This window comes from Ochlerotatus camptorhynchus, unplaced genomic scaffold (assembly GCF_037179485.1).
Source record: "Ochlerotatus camptorhynchus isolate MF236.1 unplaced genomic scaffold, CSIRO-AGI_Acam_v1.1 ptg000592l, whole genome shotgun sequence".
Lineage (NCBI taxonomy): Eukaryota > Metazoa > Arthropoda > Insecta > Diptera > Culicidae > Ochlerotatus > Ochlerotatus camptorhynchus.
In genome coordinates, this window is record NW_027041072.1 from 199,258 (window position 1) to 217,930 (window position 18,673).

The 18,673-nt window shown below is 43.7% G+C and overlaps 1 protein-coding gene across 2 annotated transcripts; it reads left to right on the forward strand.

Annotated features, from left to right (window-relative positions):
- The first annotated feature begins 110 nt into the window (after positions 1 to 110).
- On the forward strand, positions 111 to 18,455 carry Nup358 (Nucleoporin 358kD). 2 transcript variants are annotated; one of them, XM_065237101.1, is made up of 8 exons: positions 111 to 464; positions 757 to 1,923; positions 1,986 to 4,152; positions 4,213 to 6,716; positions 6,777 to 6,919; positions 6,990 to 7,759; positions 16,428 to 17,285; positions 17,345 to 18,454. In XM_065237101.1, the coding sequence occupies exons 1-8, from the start codon at positions 396 to 398 to the stop codon at positions 17,650 to 17,652; spliced, it is 7,986 nt and encodes a 2,661-aa protein (XP_065093173.1). In that variant the 5' UTR covers positions 111 to 395; the 3' UTR covers positions 17,653 to 18,454. The 2 variants fall into 2 exon arrangements, with proteins under 2 accessions (XP_065093173.1, XP_065093172.1); XM_065237100.1 differs by having other exon boundaries at positions 1,986 to 6,716; positions 17,345 to 18,455.
- Positions 18,456 to 18,673: the final 218 nt, after the last annotated feature.

Genomic DNA, 18,673 nt, shown 5'->3' on the forward strand with positions numbered 1-18,673 from the left:
TGCCTTTTTCAATTGTTGGTTGAGAATTTATCTGATCGAACCGGCGGCTCTCCCTCGTGAGTGTTCATTTTATTCACGAAAACGACGACTTTCAAACCGAAAACGACCGCCATAAGTGAAGGAGGCATCGCAAGAAAACTCGGACGAAAAAACCACACCGTCGTCAGAGCAAAACACGGGAAAAGAAAGAAATTAGCAGGATTTTTCGCTTCCGTGCGTACAGTTTCGTAAATTTGTGATTAAAAAGGAATTATTCCATACGTATAGTGATTTTCGGTGGAAAGAAAAGTAGCCCTTTGTCCATTCACTGTAAAGTAGTGCGAAATTTTTTTTTTTCGTTTCGACTTGAATTTTGCTGACATCGAAGGGGGCCCCCGGTGTTGAAATCGGTGAAAATGTTCTCCACCAAGAAGGATATTGATCGACACGTAAAAACGTCTCTCGCAAAGCTGCCGGAACATGAGGTAGGTTTTGAGCAGGGATTTTGCTTTTTGGGGAGCAATTTTGGAAATAATATTCGTCGAAAGTTGGCTCGCTGTAGGTCTGGTTTAACTTTTATTTTACTGCGACACTGTCAATTATGACGGACCGAGCAAAAAAGACCTTGAAAGTGTAGCGGCATTCGACGTCTGTGTTGAGGTTATGTTTGTTAATGGTGGGGTAAAAATAGTAATCGTAATCACAACAACGGATTCAGATTGAACTAAAATTAGACTTTTCCCGATATTTAACGAAATTTGGCTTTACTTATTCCAGAAATACCTTCGCGGACTGGCGATTGCCCGTCAATATTTCAAGCTAGGTGAATACGGAAGTGCCGAGCATTGGCTTTCCTGTTTCTTGTCAGTTCAGGAAGACAGTGCCCAGGCGCACAAACTGCTTGGGCAGTGTTATGAGAAGCAGAAGAAAATTGACAGGGCTATTACCGCTTACCAGCGATCGCTGCAGCTCGATTCCAAGCAAACCGGATTGATAACGGAAGTATGTAAACTGTTGTTATCCGATGATAACTTTAGTAAAAATCTATCAAAAGCCAAACACTGGTGTGATCTGGCCGAAACGGAACGAATCAACCACGAAGCCGTTCTGAATCTGAAGCTTAAAGTGGCCAACAAAGATGTCGCCACCGACAACAAACTGGTCAAGGAAATTATTTTGAAAGAGATTTTTGCCCGCCCACTGGATCCTGGTTTGAGAATACGTCTTGTGAAGCACTTTATCGACGAGAAAAAAATAGATGATGCATTCAAGTATTGCTACGATATAGAAATCAAGTTCACTGAAACGTTCCAGCAATCGGTCGAATGGGCCAATGCAATCTCTTCAATGTTGACCAAGTACGCGGAAGTAAATGCTGCCTCATTCCAGTCCAACTGGAGCTACTGGCTTCTGTCGGTGATGACTCTCGATCGTCAAATTTATCTCAACTTGCTGGCCGATTCTTCGCTTCAATCAATCAAACAAAGCAACATGAAAGAAATAGCTTCTCTTCTATTCGAGCTTGATCTAACATTGCACAAATTTGCCGACAAGGGACGCAACGCATGCCCGCAAAAAGATCTCGCTGCAGAATTTCTCCGACACTACCGTGGACAGTTGCTGCTGCACTCGTCGTCGTTGCTATTCAAACATGAAAAACAGGGCGGCAAGGCTCGCGATGTAACGGCCAAATGTTTACCGTTGTTGTTTCTAGCGTACCAGTGCGATGTTCCGGATTCGGACGAACCGTGGCTCAAGCACACCAACGACGCCACCCGGCAGCTGATGGCGTACTGGAACAAACAAGCCGCCTTCCGATGCTGCCAGGCCGGGGGTACCATTTTGTCGTGCGTTGACGAGAGCGTCGACGCGTCGGTAATCGCACAGATCCAAAGCGTCACGGAGAACAAGATTTGGAACACGGCGGAAGATCTGGTAAATCAGGTGAGATGTCCTAATTGATTATATTTTAGAGTGATTTATTTATGATTTTTTTTTTTCAAAAGGTCCGTCAGTTTTGTTCCGACGTCAACTGGAAGAAGAACGTATTCCGCGCCTTGTATAGTAACAACGGGGATCAGATGTCTAAAATGTCCTCTTCCTACTTCATGCAGTACGGATCCACTGGTGAACCGCAGTATGTGCTTCCGAAGCGGGAGCACATGCAAATGTATCTGGAGATTGCCCAGTACCTATTTCCGTCGTCGCTGGCCTATCAGATATATCTGGGTCTGGGCATAGAAGATTTGTCGGAACTGAAATGTAAGTCATTCAACGGGCTAAACTTATCCACCAACAATTTGGACAACTGCGGCGTTGAAACCCTGAACCAGTTGGATGTGGATTCGTTTCTCTATTGTTCGATTTTGGTAGCCAAGAGCTGCCTGGAAGGCGAAAAGAAATACCAGGATAAGATCGATACTGGTAAACCGCTGATTCTACCTGCGCCAAACATGATTCCTACGCTTTGTGAAGAGAACAAGTCCGATTGGTGGAATGCCGCATGTGCAGTTTTCAAGAACACCAAAATGGAAAACATGACATCGAACAAACAGCTCCTACAGCATGGGATTCAAGCCGTTCGAGGTACGGGAACACCGATAACGGACGTGATTGTGCTGTTGAAGTTGGGAAAGATTCTTGCCAAGCGAGTAAGCGCATCGATGCTGCCAGAGGAGCGCCGCCAGTTGGAACTGAGGGCGGAATGCGTGTACAAGGCGGGCGTGCTGCTGTGGAAAATGCGTAACGAAGCTTCGTTCAGCAGTACAAACGTCTTCTTCAAATATGGCATTGAATCGTTCGACTGTAGCCAGGAAGCGGTCAAGTTAGCCGAAGACGCTCTCACCTATCTGGCGGGTGTCTATTTCAAGCATGGACGGTACGAAGAGTTCACTCACGATTTTGGTGGAATCCCGCTACCATTTGCCGCTTACTTCCGAGCTGAGGCGTTCAAAAAGCTTGACGAATCGAGTAAAACCCCCCTAAAGACGAAAAAGTTCTACAGCGAAAGAGCGCGGGATTGTATTAAGCAGACGCAAAAGTATCTGGAACTGCCGTACATTGAAAAGAGTCACCCGCTGCACTTTGTGGTTCACAGTGAAATTAAGCGTCTGCAGTTCAACGAGTCGTTGGAGGATGGTAGCCTGAATACCTCTATTAACGGGTTTGGCGCTGTTGGAGTAGATGATAGTGATCATTTCCAGTCGTTCAGCTCTTCAGCCAATACCGGATTGAACAGATCTGAGCGTGAGGCGGCCAACTTTGCTGTCAAGACAAATGAACTGGAGAATTTAATCCGGAAAATGATGGAAACCCTGAACATCGTTAAGGAAGACGTGCTGAACATTAGGAACGATGTGGGTGACATGCAGGAAAGGTTGGTTAAAATCGAAGAAAACATCTACAAGAAACCGGCTGAAGATGAAGCGACCAGAACTGCTTCCGTATTGAATGACCTGTACATTCTGGACGAGTTGCAAAATCCATCCTATGCAGGTCAAGCAGCCTACAATGCGCCACTGCAACAATTAACGCCGAATCTGGCTCAATCTCACGGCCGTTTACCGACGCATCCTGCAGCCGCAGCCGCTGCCGCCGCAGTTGCCATGCAACAATCGAATGCAGCTGCCTACCAACAGTTCTACAACACTTCCTATCCGATGTACATGCAGCAGTACGCTCAACAGCAGCAAGGACGAGGACAGATGGGAGCAATTGCGTCGCCTATGCACACTTACCAGGACAATAACCTTCTAGTACAGGCATCGCCGGCTGCTTACTACCAACAGCAGCAACAACAACCTAACCTTCCATCAGTTGTTCTTCCTTCCCAGCAACCGGTTCCAGTCGTCACTCCGAAAGGATCATCCCTGATCGAACAAGCTCTTCAAACACCTACTCTTCTAAACACCTGGAATTCCACTTACAATGCAATGATCCCATCAGCATCGATTGCTCCAGTAGTTGTAACAGCAGCCCCGTTGGAAAAAGCACCACCAGTCAATGTGGTAATAACCAACTCGGATCCCCTTCCGACGAACATTCCCGTTGGCACCACGCAACCTACCTACAGCGTGACGATTCCACCACAGCATATTAAACATAGCGTGATGAGCAATACTTCAACCGTGGCCTCAGTAGCCCCTCCAATGGCATCTACCGCTACAGTTTCCGGTATAGACAATATCTCCCCGGTGGGGCAACAACTGATTAACACACAATTCCCAATTCCAGCTCCGAAGGCAATGTTGCCAATCATTACTCCTGGAATGTTCAGCCAAAGCATCAGTGCAGCCACCACTGCCGAAGCCTTAGAGGAGGACGACGATGAAGACACCGCTGCCAATGTTTCCGGCGAGTACGATCCTCGTCCGGATTTCAAACCCATCATCGATCTACCGGACGAAATCGTAGTGAAAACGGGTGAGGAAGACGAAGAACAGATATTCTGCGGTCGCTCCAAACTCTTGCGCATGGTTCACAAAGAGTGGAAGGAAAGGGGTCTTGGCGATCTGAAGATTCTGAAGAGTAAATCCGATCCGATCAAGTACAGGATCGTTATGAGGCGTGATCAGGTTCACAAGATCGCCGCCAATCACTCGATCTCGCCGGAGCTGATTATCAAACCAATTGAGACAAACAACAAATGCTACACCTGGGCCGCTATGGACTTTGCCGACGAGGAACCGAAGAAGGAAACATTCTGCGCTCGCTTTGCCAGCGCCGAAATAGCCAAGGAATTCTACGATAAGTTTAACGAGGCTAAGAACGAAATCATTCGGCTGAAGATGCAGAAGGAAACACCTGTCGTTCCAAACACAACACCAAGCTTTGCATTCAGTACCCCTAAGGTTGACGTCGCATCAACTCCTATCAACAATCCGCTGTTCGGTTCCTTGCCATCAAACAAGCCACTTTTTGGATCGGCAGCCAGCACTTCAACCGCTACACCCATTACCACATCAACCAGCACCACCACTACCCCTTCACCCTTCCAAGGCTTCACATTTACCAACAACTTTGCACCGAAAACACCGGCCACAGTCACCACCGAGGAAAAACCCAAAGAACCTGCCAAGCCAAGTCCGTTTGCCTCGTTTAGCTTCGGTGGAGCGAACCCAACTATTGCTGCTGCTGTTTCTACTTCGTCCACAACCATCGAGCTAACCGAAAAATCCTTTACCGACATCTTCAGCAGTTTGAACAAACTTTCTACGCCGACAGTTGTGACATCCACCACTGTTCCTGCTCCCGGAAAAACTCCAGAGAATCCATCAAATACGTCGGTCAGTGAAGACGTCGTGGAAGATTTTGTTCCGACGGCAGATTTCAAACCCGTTATTTCACTGCCAGAACTGGTTGAAGTAATAACCGGCGAGGAAGATTTCGATTGCGTGTACCAGCATCGGGCGAAAATCTTCCGCATGGACAAGGCGGCTAAAGAATGGAAGGAACGTGGCATTGGTAACATTCGGGTGCTGGTCAATAAAAACGATAACAACATCGCACGGTTGCTAATGCGGCGGGAACAAGTGCTGAAGCTGTGCTGCAATCAACTGATCAGTAAAGACATGAAATTCTCTCCGAATGATAAGAACAACACACTGACCTGGATCGGGCACGATTACTCCGAAGGTGAGCTGCTTGTGGAAACGTTTGCCATCCGTTTCAAGACGGCCGAGATTCGTAAAGATTTCCACAGCATCATAAAGAAGGTTCAGGCTGCCATGGAAGACAAAGCGGCAGTCGAGGCAAAGGCCGCAACAAAAGAGGACAAGAAACCCGAACAAACAGGTTTTGGCGATAAGTTCAAACCTAAAGCCGGCTCGTGGAACTGTGAATCTTGCTATGTAACGAACAAAACGGACGACTTCTACTGTATGGCTTGCAACAGTCCCAAGGATTCCACAGTTCCGAAGAAGGAAACCAACTTGCTGGACAATTTGTCGAAAACGACCGCAAGCAAGTTTACGTTCGGTGTGCAACCGCCAGCCGATGCTCTCAAGTTCAGTTTTGGTGTACCCGCAGGCACCCCTGCACCTGCCAAACCCGCTGACACCGCCAATAAAGACCAAGCCTCCTCCGGCTTTGGCGACCAGTTCAAACCAAAAGCTGGTTCGTGGTCTTGCTCTGGATGTTACATCAACAATCAAGCAGATGATCTGTACTGTGTGGCTTGTGACACGCCCCGAGATTCAACCGTGCCTAAGAAGGAGAACAAAGGAGTTCTGGGAGGTGACACCCCAAAGTTCAGTTTCACTTCGGGAGGTGGCTTCTCTTTCGGAACACCTGCTGTGGCCGCTACAAACACCACCACCTCCACTACAGGAGGTTTCAGTTTCGGATCGGCACCAGGTTCTGGATTTTCTTTCGGAACGCCACTTGCCAAACCGATCACGACTACTACATCTGGTACAGTTTCAGCAGATACCAGCGCTACGGTGACCACTACGACCACGACCAGCACCTTCAAGTTCGAACTTCCGAAACCTACCATGTCGTTTGGACCCTCACCTACAAAACCCACGGAAGACAAATCGACTAGGGTGGCAGCTCCGGAAAAATCAACATTCGAGTTCGTTTTCAAACCCAAATCACCCGGAAAACCCAAAAGCCCTGGTCGTACATTGAGCACCGGGTCCGCCAACGATGATGCTGAAGGCGACGCGGATGGTGAGGAATGTGCCGAGGAAGAGAACAACACCTACTTCACGCCGGTCATTCCGCTTCCAGACAAGGTAGGATTGCATTGCTCTCACCATGTGGCAATCGTCGCTAATATTTATCTTTTTCAACAGGTTAATGTCAAAACCGGCGAGGAGGACGAGGAGGTTCTGTATTCGCATAGGGCAAAACTATATCGCTTTGTGGACAAGGAATGGAAAGAACGCGGAATCGGTGATGTTAAAATATTGAGGCACAAAAGCAATGGCAAACTGAGGTAAGAAAACCGTTTCTCTACTAGACTGCATTTTCGATTCATTTAAAATTTAAATCTCTTCTCCGCGCAGAGTGGTGATGCGTCGTGATCAAGTCCTCAAGATCTGCCTGAACCATGTACTGGATGACGATGTCCTGTATCAAAAGAAGGACGACAAATCATGGCAATTCGTGGCGAATGATTTTTCCGAAGGTGCATTAGAAGTGATGAACTTCTCGCTGCGTTTCAAGAATGCAGAAATTGCGAGCGATTTTAAGAACGCTATTGATCTATCTCTTTCCGGTGATGCGATCAAGCTATCGTCATCGCCCGCCAAGACGGACAGTAAACTGAACGCCACACTGGATTCTACCATTTCAACGCCAACCAGCAACCTCAACTATTCCCAATTGAGCGATATATCGCTGGATGATAAGGAACTTATCGACAAGCTCAAGCTTCCGGCCAACTTTTTCGACAGCCCCAAGCAAACTTGCACCGGTTGCCGTGGCTGTGATCCGGACAGCTTCGTATTTCCGACCTATGATCTTACGGTGAACAAAGATCTTCAGGACGATAAACCCCTGCCCGTGAATGTGAGCGACGTCAAGCAGTTACCAATTGCTAGGAATTTGACCCGGTCACCTAAGAAAGTGAGCTTTTCCGAGACGAATGAAGACCATAAAGTGAGTAATCTGTTCGGATCGCTATCAACGGCGACGACGACGACGGCAACGAAATCGGAGAGCAAATTGCCTTTCACCATCAGTAGTTTTGTGAGTGCCGAAAAGCAGTCGTCGGCTGCCACGGTTTTTGGTGGAGCAGTTTCAGACCAGAGCACCCCAAAGTCCATCTTCGGAGGTAAGTCCGTGACACAAAAACCCAGGTGACATATTTTCAGTTACGAATCTTTTTAAAATTTGAAGCGTCGAGTTCCATCCCTTCACTGTTTTTAGACTACGCATATTTTTTACTGCACTCTAAAAAGTCTTCACGTCCACGTAACTGATAATGCAGAGTTGGAAAGCACATCAGAGCTTTAGTAAAGCAACTTAGTGCATTGGTCATTGTTCTGGAACCAGCGTTCTATGGGACCATGGTATCTTACTACTGTTCAATACTGTGCTAAACTAATGCAGCATCGTCATGGAATTGTGACTGACTTGCGGTTATTTTTCTCATTGACATTACAGGTAATCGCAAGTCAGTCCCACTCAGATTTTGGCCATAAAATAAAAAATTCTCGAAATTTTATCCAATATTTTGCATTTTATAGGTGCATTCTATCACATTGTACGTTTATTTTTAAATTTATCCCTCTAAAATAAGTGTCAAATCAGAAAACTTGTAAATGTTTTCTCATTTCCATGTTTTTACAGATGGGACTGACTGATCCCGTTATTGTCATTCTCTACACCCACGGGACAAGACAATGCAGCATGCTAGAATGGTTACAAGTACTTCTGAACCCGTTTAGGGTGCCATTTTGACGGTACAAGCATCGCCAAAAATCACATATATTGCACATCGGTTGCACCCCAAAAATGCATACTAAACGCATTCTGATCCCGTTATTGTCATTCTCTACACCCACGGCGGGACAAGACAATGCAGCGCAATGTTATAAACTTGCAATACGGTGTACAAACTCCTATAAATCCACTGTTTGGCTTATACCAAATTATTATTAATAATTTCGATTTTCGACACATCAGCACAAAATGATGTTTTGTAATTTTTGTAAGACTTCATTTTGGACAGAACTTTCTATAATGCTGCATACGAACACCATTCTTAGTTTCATGGGTGAGCTATAGCATTGAAAATGTGTTGAGTACTTTACACTGATGAAGTCTGCAAGTAGTAGACGAAATACGCGTATCTGTCAAAAGATAAGCAATTATAACGGAATTTATAATAATTTATATTATACGATATTACCATAAACTAACACAAAGACACTGAAGAAAAATGCTTAATATTTTGGCTCAGGAAGTACCAGACCTTCGGTCCCAAGCTAATTGAAGCACCCTTCGAAACGTAAAAATTTACGAATCCCTAATTCTGTCAAATTTAATAAGACGAATCAAAACAAACCCAAACTTTGACAGATCGATAGTGGGATCCGCTTATAGATGTACTTACAGTATGCAAAAAAAGTTTATCCACCCCCTACCAATTTACATTTTTTTTTTGAGTTTTCCTCCATGATTTATCAATTTATCCTTTAAATTTGTCGAACCTCTTAACGGAATCCCTTTATGAAGAGCTTTGAGTGGGTTGGTTTATTTCCTTTAAATTCCGTTATAATTGCTTATCTTTTGTTACGTTTTAGATTTGAGTTGTAATTTTTTCCTGTGTTTGGTAAAAACGAGTAATTTTACACAATTGCTGCTTAAACACATTCGAACGTGCATAAACAAAAGATGCTGCAGAGGTCACATCGCTCGACAAAGAACGAGCAACGCAAATTGTTTTGGTAAATAATGATTCAGCATTGAGTCTGCTGACTGTACTTCCGCACGCACACACACATCCACATCAGCCTGTACCGGATCCGTCGAACACAGCGAAAGGCAGAAGTGAAAAGATTCCCGTGAAAACAGCACGCAAAAGAGCGTGGGTATGGTAGTTCTGCTCTACCGCTACCGGGGAACTTGTAACACTTTTTACAGATACGCGTATTTCGTTTACTACTTGCAGACTTCATCAGTGCCAAGTACTCAACATTGATACCATCAGACCCAAATAGCATTACTTTCATCTCGTCTGACCAGATCACCTTATTCCAGTCATCACTGGTCCATGAAATGTGGTCCTGGGCCCAATTCCGTCTTTTTTTGATATTTTTTGTGGACAGCCATGGCTTCTTAAGAGCTACTCTGCCCTTAAGACCTTTCTTATGAAGACGATTTCATACGGATTGTGATGTCAAACTCTGATGGAACTGATGGAAAACTCGCTTTCAATCTGTTTCGCAATTTTCGGAGCTGATAGTCCCCGGTCTAGCTCCGCCTTCTTCACGATAGCTCTGTTAATTCGGCCAGTTGTCTTTGAAGGACGCCCCGATCGCTTAGCTGGTGAAATAGAACCACGCTTTTTGTACATCTGCACAATTCTAGCGACCGTATCTTCGTGAAGCTAGACAATATCGGCAATATCACGGTAGCTTTTGCCAGTTTTGTGATGTTCAATAATCAAATTTCGGATACTGATCGAGATTTGTGCTTTTTTGGGCATTTTGCAACAAATAACTTCCAATTTTGAAAACGAAACTGCAATTTTGAGCTCGAAAATTTCAAGAGCACTAAATGACAGCTAGACACAATGTTTACATTTGAGAAAGTAGCAGAATACACACTAAAACTCTGTAAAACACACTTAAATCGTATTATCCGTTTGGGGGTGGATAAACTTTTTTTGCGTAATTTTTTCATAATTTATCACATTAAATCTCAAGAAAAGATATAAACGCCGTATTTTCAATGGCAATGTGATAAATAAACATAAATTGATAATTCATGGAGGAACACTCATAAAATTAAACTGATTATCACCTGAAACTGTTTACGAGTTATGGGTCCCCTACCTATAAAAGTAAGAGGTTGTATCCAACACACGATCGTAGATTTGACGTAGGATTACGTGCTCGGTATCAATATTTGGCAACTGTGTTAGGGAAACCAATTTTTGCAGGCAATCGGTGATAATTTTGATCACCATTGCAACATTTGGACATTTGTGTAATTTTTAATAGTGACCTATTGAAACTTGATAAGTATTCAATTTAGCAGTGTAGAAGAGAAAACATTCAGTGTAGTTATTACGGAGTTATTACCCCTCATTTCCATTTTCATACCCCTCACACATTTCAGTTCAGTGTCTGAGTAATAGCGCGGAGAAGGCGACTCCCACTCGAGGCAGACATTGTTAAGCTAGCTACGATCGAATACGGAAGCAAATAAATTCGTTTTAATTAAATCCTATAGAAATTTCAGAAGTGGGATACACCGCTGCTTTATACGTTGAGCTTCGATTCGCTAGTTGGATTACGTGATTTTAAACGGTGTGCGGTTACGAGGAGGCTAATTCTCTGTCTAAGACGTAAAAACCTGACTGAGAAGGATGCCCAGACGAAGACGACGACATGGCGTCGACGAACGAGAATACGATTCACAGGAGGAAGAAGAAAACTGGCTGATGAGGAACGCACCGCAAGCTCAATCCCGTCCGCTCCATCCGGAGGAAGTGAAGGCTTTGATAAGCGAATTCAATGGCGAAAATGCTGTTACGTCATGGCTACGCAAACTGGATCATTACAAAACACTCTACAATTGGACCGATGCAGCTGCTCTTTTGTACGCTACCACAAGGTTGACTGGATCAGCAAAATTGTGGTACAACTCTGTGGAGGAGGACATTTTCAATTTCCATGATTTCAAAGAGATGATAGCTGCAACGTTCCCAAACTACGTCGATGATGCCGATATCCATCGAGAGCTGATGGCAGCCATGAAAAGCAACCAGGAAAGCTACGAAGGTTACGTCTTCAGAATGCAGAACATTGCGAGTAAAGGACAAATGTCACAGTCTTCGCTCATCAAATACATCATTAGTGGGCTGTCTCGTGATAAGCTTTACGAGCAAATAGTATCGGCGGAATACCGAACAGTTATGGATCTCTTGAAGCGTTTGAAGTGGTGCGAAGCAAATTTCCGGATGAAGAAACCAAACTACAACGTGGCTCGCATTTCGCAAGCAAGCCGTCCGACAGGTAACGACGGAAGAACAGCAGCACTGGTACCAGTAACATCACAAGCTGGGTCTAGTGATTGGGTTTGTTTCAATTGCAACGCGCCAGGGCACAAATCCGTTAACTGCCCCAAACCGCAACGTCGTTCTCGGTGTGCTTGCTGCTCCAAGGTTGGTCATCAGGAGGATATTTGTCCAGACAAGAAGCCGTCAACTTTTGCACCGAAGCTGAGAGTCGCTATGATTTCTGCATCTAATCAGGATCAGCCGGCGGCAAACGAAGGAATCGATACGGATGAAGACGGAATGATGGAAGGAGAAGCGATTATTGGACGACGTCTCAAGCAACTCAAGCTGTTGGTGGATTCCGGCAGTGCGGTAAGCCTAATTAAGCATTCAGCACTGGCAGCTCTAGTTAGATTGGATAAAGAGGTAGCAAACAATCGAGAAATAATAGGTGTGAATAGTTCGAAAATATGTGTTGAAGGTTGTTTAAAAACAAAAATAGTTCTATTCAGGTCCTTAGTTTATGACGTTTCTTTCTATGTTGTTCCTGATGAGACAATGGAAGTTAGTGCAATTCTAGGTCGAGATTTTATGAAACGAAACAATCTATCGGTTATACGATTCTCGAAATCAGAAGAAAAACCTAAAAGTGAATACGACAGTGTACTAATGAACACAGCATTCGGAGAGAATGCTCTAAACCAGTCGGTCGAAGAAGAACTTTGCTTGATTGTTGGTGATAACGAGGAGACTGTGAAGTTCCGTGAAGAAATTTTGCGTGCTTATCAGACCAATTATTGCATCAAGAAGTCGGACTACGGAAAAGCGGTACAATTTACAGCATCAATTCGTTTGCGGGAAGAGAAATATTATAACGTCTCACCACAACGGTTGTGTCACGCAGAGCGAAAGGTGGTAGAGTCAATAGTGGCTGAATGGCTAGATAAAGGCATTATACGTGAAAGCGATTCTCCTTATTCCAGTAGGATTGTTCTGGTGAAAAAGAAAAACGGATCTTTCCGACTGTGCGTCGATTTCAAATCTTTGAATCGGTTAGTTGAACGAGATCATTTTCCTCTTCCGGTAATCGAGGACCAGATTGCAAAGTTAGATGGAATGAAGTATTTCTCTACAATGGATATGAAAAATGGGTTTTTCCATGTGGACCTTACCGAGGATTCAAAAAAGTACACTTCTTTTGTCACGGAAAACGGACAATTTGAGTTCAACAAGCTTCCATTTGGGTACACAAACGCACCCGCCATTTTTTCGCGCTATGTGGCTAAGATTCTGCATCCTTTTGTCAAGTCTGGAGAACTGATAGTGTTTATGGACGACATAATGCTCTGCTCAAAAACTGTGCATCAGCATCTAGATCTTTTGCGTCGAGTTTTTGCTACTCTCAAAGATAACGGAGTGAAACTAAATCTGGAGAAAAGCCGTTTTCTAGTCACTCGTGTTGACTTCCTGGGATACAGCATCAGCTTCAATCAAATCAGCCCTTGTGACCGGCATGTGGAAGCAGTTCGCGAAATACCAGTTCCTCAAAACGCGAAGAGCTTGCAACGTTTTCTGGGATTGATGAGCTATTTCAGGAAATTTATCAAGGGATTTTCTACGATAGCTAGTCCTCTTTACGATCTTCTTAAGAAAGATGCTGAGTATTTTTTGGGAGCACCGCAGTTGGAAGCTGTAGAAAAGCTTAAAAAGTTGTTGATATCGCGTCCTGTGCTTTGCATATATTCTCCAAATACTGATACGCAGTTGCATACAGATGCGTCATCGCAAGGATTTGAAGGTATTTTGATGCAGCGTCAACGGATTGACAATAAATATCACCCGGTCATGTTTTTCAGTCGTAAAACAAATTCCGCAGAAAGCAAGCTCCATTCTTTTGAGCTAGAAACCCTGGCAATAGTATATGCGTTGAAGCGCTTTAGACACTATGTTACTGGTATTCCGTTTGAAATAGTAACTGACTGTAAATCCCTGAAGCAAACGCTGGAGAAAAAGGATATCAACTCGAAAATTGCAAGATGGGCCATGTTCCTCGAGGAGTTCAACTACAAGGTCGTGCATCGTTCTGGGGAGCAAATGCAGCACGTCGACGCCCTTTCAAGGATGTACGTTCACACAGTTGACTTGGCCAAGGACATCAATGAAGATAATTCGTTCGAGAACGCTCTGTACGTGGCTCAAATTCAAGATCCTGTCATCTGCGCATTGAAAGCATCAGCAACAAATGGAGACTTAAAAAAATACGAGGTTCGAGATAACTTGTTGTTCAGAAAGGAGAAAAACCGTTTATTATTGTACGTGCCTCAAGCAATGGAAGATTCTGTTGTATACCGATTCCACGACTCAATGAGGCATTTCGGAAAGGATAAAGTTATAGAATTGATCAAGCGAGCATTCTGGTTTCCAAATATGTCAGAAAAAATAGCTGAACACTGTAAAAAGTGTATATCCTGTATACTTTTTAATCCAAAGGCAAGGAAAAATGATGGTGTGCTTCAAAACATCGCCAAAGGAAACCGACCATTTTGGACTTTACATGCAGATCATTTGGGTCCGCTAGAGATGACGAAAGGGAAGAACAAGTATATTTTGGCGGTGGTAGATGGATTCACAAAGTTCGTGAAGCTGTACCCAACAAAAACAACCAACTCCAAAGAAGTAATGAAACATCTGAAATCATATTTCATCAACTACAGTACTCCAAGAATCCTTATCACTGACCGTGGATCTTGTTTTATATCGCAACCGTTCAAGCAATTTGCGGATTCCCATGGATTTTCGCATACTCTTGTAGCAACAGCATGTCCTCAGGCAAATGGCCAAGTCGAGAGGTACAATCGTACACTGCTTCCAGTATTGGCTAAACTTGCTGAGTCCTCTAAGACGTCCTGGGATACTGTGCTCATCGATGTTGAGTATTTTCTCAACAATTCGATCAACCGAGGAACTGGGTCGATTCCATCTAAGCTGCTGTATGGAGTGCAACAACACCGAAAAATTAACCATGATGCCGTTCAATACTTCCAGGACCTGCTGGAGTCATCTGATCGGCTAAATCTGGAAGATGCACGGAACATGGCAGCCGAATGCATACGAAAAGTGCAGGATTACAATAAGAAGTGTCATGATAGTAGAAGTCTCAGGACTACATTCAAGGAGAACGATTTGGTAGTTATTAGAAGTGTACCAGTAGTCGGGGAAAACAAAAAGCTAAGGCCTCGATTCAAAGGGCCTTACCGAGTGAAAAAGGTTCTTGATCAGAATAGATATATTGTGTCAGATATAGATGGGTATCAAGTGTCGACGAAACATTTTGAGGGAATTTTTGATCCACAGAATATGCGAATGTATAAGTCACATGAAGCTGGTAGTAGTTCGGATGTAGATCAAGAAGTTGAATCCGAAAGCAGTGATAGAGAGGATTAACGCTAGCTTTTATCTATTTCAGGACGAACATGAATTTGAATAGCATAACGACTGGAAAACGAAGATCAAACAATCATTTGTAACGCAGCATAGGGACTAGGTATCAGTGGGAGAAAAGTCCGCAGGATGGCCGAGCTGTAGAAGAGAAAACATTCAGTGTAGTTATTACGGAGTTATTACCCCTCATTTCCATTTTCATACCCCTCACACATTTCAGTTCAGTGTCTGAGTAATAGCGCGGAGAAGGCGACTCCCACTCGAGGCAGACATTGTTAAGCTAGCTACGATCGAATACGGAAGCAAATAAATTCGTTTTAATTAAATCCTATAGCAGTTTCATAGAAAAATTTCCAATCGATTGGCTTAGAATTAAAATCCAACCGCTATTGACAGAGTTATAAGTGATCAAAACCTCACCACTTTTCGTAACGCGGTCGATTTTGGTTGTTTGAAATTGCACCCCAATATGTCGCCGAAAGACGTAATCCTACGCCAAAAAAGTTTACGAGTCGTAGTTCGCGACCATTTGTCAAGATCAAGACAGGTAAACTAGAATTAATGTTGTGTCTAAAAAAAAGTATTTTTTTACAATTTTAAATGTGATAGGGGAAATGACGGCTTCGGCATGACAGACTATTTTCGGCAACCCAAATTGAAACACTATTTTCACTGGATTTTCTTACGAAAACACTTCGCTGAATGCATGCAAACGATTCTTTATGCTTTCAGCTTCAATTTGACTATATTTTTACCACTGAGAAAAAGCAATCTAGCAAGGTTTTCTTGAAATGAAACACACGCACTACAAATTGTAGCTGATTTCGAGTTGCCGATAATAGAACAGTAGATTTACATGCAGTTCAAATGAAACGGTTGCCGAAGAAAAACTGGTTGCCGACAATACTCGCTCTCACTAGAGAAGATTGGAGCTTTGTAAAAGCGTTTCAAAACAGTTTTTGACAATTCTTTCGACTGAAATAGTTAGAGCAGCTGGCAGCAAAAGATTGTAAACAAACCAATACTGCATATGTGTGCGTTCCATAGAGAAAAAGGCTATAGAAAGAAGGTCGCTGCTTAGGTTGCCGAGAATACGTAAATTCCCCTATTTGTTTACTAAAAGTATAATCTACATTTTGCAAAAAAAAAATGCATAGGAAACATTTGTTTTTGATTCCGTCATAAAATATTAGACGACACCTGCTGCTTTACCTTCCCAACAGGGTAATGGAAAAAAAGATGTCCACGAGTTTTTCAAAATTTCTTCGCATCAAGAGCAAAAAATGTTCAGAACCATTCCAATAACAATAATTCCTTCTCCATTCCGCAGCACTCGCATCCGGAACTAGCTCAAGCTCTCCAGCAACCGGTTCCATTTTCTCGTCTTCTCTCAATACCACACCTAAAACAGCGCTTCTGCCTTCGCAAGCTGACAAGTCAAAGTCTCCACTACTGCAGCCCTCGGTCTTCGGTTCAGCTGCTCCCGGCGGTGGCCTGAACAAGTCGGCAGAAGGAGTGCAACTCTTCGGTTCCGGTTTCGGACAAAACACCTCCAGCACCAATAGTATTTTCGGAGGAACGCCAAGCTCTGTAGCGGTCGCAAAGTCGGAGCCTTCGGCAATCCCGGCTAATACCGTAACTAGTACGCCTGTGTTTGGAGGAAGCTCCAACATGTTTGGGGGATTTGGAAGTGCGACCAGCATACCGACAACCCTTACCACAAATTTAACGTCAGTCAGCGGGGGAGGGTCGACACCTTTCGCTTCTGTTACTAGTGGCTTCAGCTTCGCCGATGCTGCCAAAGAATTTGACAAAAAATCGAGTGCGGAACCGGACCTGTTAATGAAGTCGGAAGCGGGTGTTAGTTTCGCAACACTTGCTTCTGGAACGACTGGAAGCTTCTTTAATAAACAGAGTGCATCCAACAGTGGTTTCGTCGGTTTGACGGTAAAGGAAGATATCTTCACCAGAATGGCAAACAAGAGCAAGAACCACAGTACCGGCGAAAATGACGATAAAGATGAAGCGGCAGGTGTAGATGAAAATTATGACCCTCACTATGAACCTATCATTCAGTTGCCAGATGAAATCGAAGTCCGAACGGGAGAAGAGGAAGAGATCAAGCTGTTTGGGGAGAGAGCCAAACTGTACCGATACGATTCGGATACCAAGGAATGGAAGGAACGAGGTAATCGATAGACTCGTTAGAGCAAGAAGCAACATTTATTCAATGATTTTTCTTTGTAGGTGTTGGAGAACTGAAAATCTTGCATCACCCAGGTCGTAACAGCTATCGGTTACTGATGAGACGTGAGCAAATTTTCAAGCTAGTGCTGAATCATGTAATCACCAGCGATTTGCACGTGACACCGATGAACAACTCAGGCAAGGCATTCGTCTGGGCCACCATGAACCATGCCGAAGAAGGGCCCCAGCTGGAGCAACTTGCGGCCCGATTCAAGAACGAAGATTTGGCCGAAGCTTTTAAGTCCGCACTGGATCTGTGTCAGGAAAAACTCCGACAAAAGCCAGACCTAGAACCGGACCAAGACTAATACAACGCCACTGCTGGACGTGAGTGAGTAACCAACAAAATAAAGGTAGTTATTATGTTTATGTGTAAAATTATTATATATTGGTGATTATTGGTATTTAGTTAAAGATTGTTTGTCACTTTTATATATTTAAAAAAAAAACATGTCTATCCTATTATGGAACTCTCTCAACCTTTTTCGTGTTAGCTTGGCACAGAGTATTGTACCATTGCATGTCAGATCGAACACTAAAACCGTTCCGCTTGTAGATGGAATATCCTTTTAAACAATCAAAGGCAACCTTTCCTTAGCCCCATGTGGAAGGAAGCCGAATTGAAGCTACAATGCCCTAAAATTTCTAGCCTAAGATTCTACATATAAGAAACGAAAAAATAATTTGAAGTGACTATACCCATGCTTGATGCTTAACTCTAAACAACCCCGCCTATCGTAATCCCGCGTAGATGCAAAGAAAAGACTGACGTATAGCGAAACTAATCAACCACAGACACGAATGGTCTGCGCGTCGGCATGGCTTGACGTTTCACTTCAGGTTAGTTTTTAGACAAACCGTAGTTTTATGAAACACAACAGCTACTACACTTACAACAATAGCCCATTACTCGTAAGCAAATTCAGCGTGAGCTAAACACGGGTTGTACAATGTACGCACGAAGTTCTCCCAATTTTTGCGTTTGGTTCCCGCAAAGCAATATTGTCTACTGTTTACGGTTTCAGTTGTGTTGTAGATTTTATTACGTCGTCAAAACACCCGATATCAGGAAAACACAGAAAAATGATACAGTTAATTAAAAAAACAATTCAGTGTAAGAAAAACAAGCGTGGAAATTTCTCATCCGAAATAGTTCCATTGTCATTCGCTTTGCTGCAGGCTAACGTCAATAGAGGCATCTATAGAATCAGAAACCTAGCATAATGGAGACAAATGACTTTTGCAGCTAGGTAGGTATAACGACAAAAATCTTTTACCTATAATACCGCGGAGAATTGTGAGGTAAGCGTCCCCAAGCAGTCTCACATC

Excerpts from the sequence above, each read along its gene's own strand:
- Nup358 (XM_065237100.1), top strand. The coding sequence starts at position 396 with ATGTTCTCCACCAAGAAGGATATTGATCGACACGTAAAAACGTCTCTC. Across the intron at positions 6,717-6,776 it reads TCATTCCGCTTCCAGACAAG|GTTAATGTCAAAACCGGCGA; the intron begins GTAGGATTGCAT and ends CTTTTTCAACAG. Across the intron at positions 17,286-17,344 it reads CAAGGAATGGAAGGAACGAG|GTGTTGGAGAACTGAAAATC; the intron begins GTAATCGATAGA and ends TTTTCTTTGTAG.